The sequence below is a fragment of the Danio rerio genome, chromosome 7 (genome assembly GCF_052040795.2).
Source record: "Danio rerio strain M-AB ecotype USA chromosome 7, GRCz13ab, whole genome shotgun sequence".
Taxonomy (NCBI): Eukaryota; Metazoa; Chordata; class Actinopteri; order Cypriniformes; family Danionidae; genus Danio; species Danio rerio.
Window position 1 is genome coordinate 76,677,501 of NC_141027.1, and position 5,000 is coordinate 76,682,500.

Below are 5,000 nucleotides of genomic sequence, written 5' to 3' on the forward strand. Positions count from 1 at the left end.
CTCTCCAGAACCACAATGTGCACCGTCCTGGTGTTGTTTCCCCGACTGGTTCGCACACGACACTCCCAGTTCCCCGTGAACCCCGGCTGGATGTTGGAGATGGTCAGCGCACTGAGAGATCAAAATAAGACCGAAAAATATGTTGATTGAGAAGAAAAATGGAGATTAGCATGGATTGTGTTTTAACAGTATTGGTCACTGTTATGTGGGCGATGCGGTGGCACAGTGGGTAGCATGAGCGCATATGCTGAATAAGATGACGGTTAATAAATAATAAGATTAAGACAATAATAATAATAATATAATAATTTTAACTATTTTTAGGAGTTTTTACCTTAAATTTTATAGGAGAGTGGAGTCTATAAACAGGAAAGTATAGAAATCAGAGAAGGGAATCAAACTCAGGTCACTGTGAAACTGTAGTGCTATGTGTCCGCTCAACCCATCTGTCTATCAATCTGTCTGTCTCTCTGTCTGTCTCTATCTATCTATCCATCCATCTATCCATCTATCTATCTATCTATCTATCTATCTATCTATCTATCTATCTATCTATCTATCTATCTATCTATCTATCTATCTATCTATCTATCTATCTATCTATCTATCTATCTATCTATCTATCTATCTATCTATCTATCTATCTATCTATCCATCCATCCATCAATTCATCTGTTTATCAATCCATCCATCCATCCATCCATCCATCCATCCATCCGTCTTTCTATCTATGTCTGTATCTATTTATTCTAGATCCATCCATCCATCCATCCATCCATCTATCCATCTATGGACAGGAAAGTATGGTAATCAGAGAAAGGGGAAGGACCTGGAGCCGGGAATCGAACTCTGATCACTGTAAACACTGTAGGGCCAGGTGTCGACTCGACCCATTAAACACTGGGCCATTGGCACAGACTTGAGGTTTTATTTTACATTCATCAGGAAGCAGACACAAATATTTCAGCTCAAAGCTTTCCTCAGGGTGTGGATTAATTCAATCCCTCTATAGCTGAAAAAAAAAATAGTTGACAATTCTATAGTTGAAAAAATGATGTGTTTTTAAATGTTGCTATGGGAACTAAGTGAAATAAGTTTTAGTTTTTATGTACTAAATTTATTTAAAAAATAAATAAAATAATAATGATCTTCATCATTATAATTTTGCTTTACTTCAAACTAGTTTTATTGGAAAAAAGTGTGTGTTTGTGTGTGTATATCTATCTATCTATCTATCTATCTATCTATCTATCTATCTATCTATCTATCTATCTATCTATCTATCTATCTATCTATCTATCTATCTATCTATCTATCTATCTATCTATCTATCTATCTATCTATCTATCTATCTATCTATCTATCTATCTATCTATCTATCTATCTATCTGTCTGTCTGTCTGTCTATCTATATATATAAAATGTCAATGTTGTAGTAATTGATAAGTACTAACTGATGTACTGTTATGTAATAATTATGAAAACTAATACAATTAAACATACATTAAACAACAAAATATATTGCTTACATAGAAATGAAGATAAAACTAAATACAAATGTTAGATGACAAACAATTAGAAATGTTGGCTTAGGGAAAAAAAGTGAAGTTTTCTGTCTGTCTGTCTATCCATCTATGTATCCGTCTATCTATACGTGTGTCTGTCTATCTGTCTATCTATTCATTTATGTATCCGTCTATCTACAGTATACGTCTGTCTGTCTGTCTGTCTGTCCATCAATCTACACACAAATCACAAAGTGACTAAAGCCTGAACTACAGATAAAACTAAAAACACTAATAGTTTAATTACATTTCTCAGCTTTTTATATATATATATATATATATATATATATATATATATATATATATATATATATATATATATATATATATATATATATATATATATATATATATATATATATATATATATATATATACACACAGAAGTGTAAAAAAAAAACACAAAAATATTAGTAATGCTTAGCTTTATGGTGCTTGTGTTTTTGTTGTTTCTTTTAAAAAAATAAGGACTCCTAAAGTTCAGGTAGTTTCCAGCACAACGTGTGCAGATCAAGTGTTAGATTCTATTCTATTTTCATGTATAAATATCGCTCTGCTCCAAGGCAAACGTTACTCATAGTCTGAATCTCCTAGAATACAGAGAAATGAATACACAGAAATGCTGCACATGGATTGGCATCTCCCAGTTTCCATTACCTGGCTATTAAAGAGCAATTCTGCACCATGCTTTTCTCGATGTAGATGCCCTGAGTGGCGTCAGGTTCCACCATCTTCCCATCCTGATACCACAAAACCTGCATGTCCTCGTCCACGAATGAGGCCATGCACTGAAATGGCAGACTGTCGCCCTGAAAGACGATCTGATGCTGCGACGGAGTCATCTGGAAGGAGGGAAGCTCTAGAGGAGCGTCTGAAAAAGAAAGAAATGGAGAACAACAATGGACAGTGTGAGAGAGAGACATTTTAGCCCGAATTACAGCTCATTTACCCTGAATTGACTAACAACAAGCAAAACAAGCAAACATTTGCGCACACAACCGTGTACCAACGCACGAAAACACGTATGCGTGCACGAACACATGTATGCAACCAGACAAGTATTCATGCACGCAAACACATGTACCCACGCACTCCAACTCATATACGTACGCAAGCAAACACGTAAGCACCACGAAAACACGTATGCATGCAAACACGTACTCACACACGCAAACATGCACCCACTCACTCAAACACGTACGCACGCAAACTCATGCGCATGCAAACGCGTACAGACGCACGCAAACACGTATGCACTACGAAAACACGTACGAATGCAAACACATACTCACACACGCAAACATGTACCCATGTACGCAAACACATATGCATGCAACCAAGTACTCACGCACGCAAACATATACCCACGCACGCAAACACACTCATGCATGCAAACACGTACCCATGTACGCATACACGTACCCACGCATGCAAACACACTCGCGCACGCAACCATGTATCGACGCGCGCATACACGTACGCAAGCATGCAAACACATACCCATGCACGTAAACAAGAATGCATGCACGCAAACACGCACCCACGCATGCAAACACGCACCAACTCACGCAAATACACTCGCGCACGCAACCATGTATCGACTCGCACAAACACATAAGCACGCATGTAAACACATACCCACGCACGTAAACAAGAACGCACGCACGCAAACAAGTACCCACGCATACAAACACGTACCCACACACGCAAACACATACTCGCGCACGCAACCACGTATCGACGCACGCAAACACATACCCACGCACGTAAACAAGAACGCACTCACGCAAACACATACCCACGCATGCAAACACGTACCCACGCACACAAACACATACGCATGCAAGCACTTACGCACGCACGTACGCAAACATGTACGTTTGCACGCAAACACGTACGTATTTATTTTTACTACTATTATTTACTGTGTTTACTATGTTTTTTATATATACTGTATATGTTCTGTTTAATGTAAACTTTATACATGCATTGGCAGTACATGTGTAATATCTGTCATGCCAATAGAGCCATTTTTGAATTTGAATTTGAGAGAGAGGGGAAGAGAAAGAATACAGTGCGGTGAGCCACGGATGAATGCTGTGTGCAAAAGCTGACATTAATGAGCGACCCGAGAGTACTTTCATAGTCTTTCTTGCACAAGCTATGGCTAAGAAAGGCCAAAATCAACACGAATGGGAGGCCTGAAATGAGGGCTTTTAGAGGAGAACTGCTCCACTTTTGGTGTAGAAGAACTGTGGAAGAGCTTAAATGCATTGAGTTCTTTTTGAAAATCCATTTTAGTCATTTTATTATTATTGTTGTTATTATTATTTGTTATTATTTCTAATAATGCATTTTCGTCCATCATTTTTAATTTAGATTACATGTGCAGTGTACAACAAGGCATGGAAAAGCTGATGTCCTGTTTAGTCTACAAAATAGGAACAAAACAGAAACAAAAGACAAAATACTAAACAAAGAAACACTAGTTAAACAAAACAAAAGACAAAAAACAAAACAAAAACACAACAATGCAAACAAAAAGATGGCTTTTGTGTCAGTAGAAATCATTGAGTTTCTTATTGAAAATGCATTCATGTAATTTCTAACAGGTAAATTTTGGTCATTTTTGTCCTAGAATATATTTGTGTATCAAGGAAAACTTGAAGTCCTCTTTAGTCTTATCAGATTTCTTGTTGCACAATGTCATCTAAATATGAAAAAACACTTAATTTAAATTTGCATACATGAGCTGGAGGAAAGTTAACGGTGACTGAGGGACATGTATACACTATATTGTTATGATATTGTAAATATATATTTTATGAATATAAATTAAATGTAATATAAATATCAATTTATAAAAATGTGTGTGTCTGTGTGCATGTGTGTAGTAGGATTTTACATTTTACTTGCCATCACTTAACAAAAACGTATAAATCGCCCAGATCATTTTTTACTTGTATCTTAAAATTGACACCTTTTTGTGACGTTTATGTTAGGGGAAGAATTAAGCTATAGAAAACATCATTAAACTGATATAAAAAAAATGGAAGTCTATGCAATGCCCTCACTAACATAGGAAAACAAATGTCTGTGTGTTATTGTGTGCGAGTGCTTGCATTGGCATTGGTTTTGTGTTTTATGAGGACAGATATTTGAATAATACAGACCCTCTATTTTTTTCAGAATTTTCTTTGTGATCTTTTGCGATAAAAATTAAATTTTGTGGTGGTATTTCTCAGAAATTTGAAGACTATTTTGCGATAAAAAAAAAAAAAAAAAAAAAAAAAAAAATATATATATATATATATATATATATATATATATATATATATATATATATATATATATATATATATATATATATATATATATATATATATTTACACACACATACAATTAAAGTCAGAATTATTAGCCCCCCCTGTTTAT

At 35.4% G+C, this 5,000-nt stretch overlaps 1 protein-coding gene across 2 annotated transcripts in view; it reads right to left on the reverse strand.

Moving 5' to 3' along the window:
* Positions 1 to 5,000, reverse strand: part of adgra3 (adhesion G protein-coupled receptor A3) — a 67,507-nt gene that overhangs the window by 22,338 nt on the left and 40,169 nt on the right. For both annotated transcript variants that reach the window (XR_015494475.1, NM_001302224.1), the window contains exons 7-8: positions 2,223 to 2,436; positions 1 to 111 (exon numbers count right to left, since the gene is read on the reverse strand). The exon at positions 1 to 111 is cut by the window's left edge and continues 54 nt beyond it. Coding sequence is in view for 1 of the 2 variants with exons in the window: in NM_001302224.1 (NP_001289153.1) it covers positions 1 to 111; positions 2,223 to 2,436 (325 nt within the window). In the remaining variant the exon portion in view is untranslated. The remainder of the gene's footprint in view (positions 112 to 2,222; positions 2,437 to 5,000) is intronic.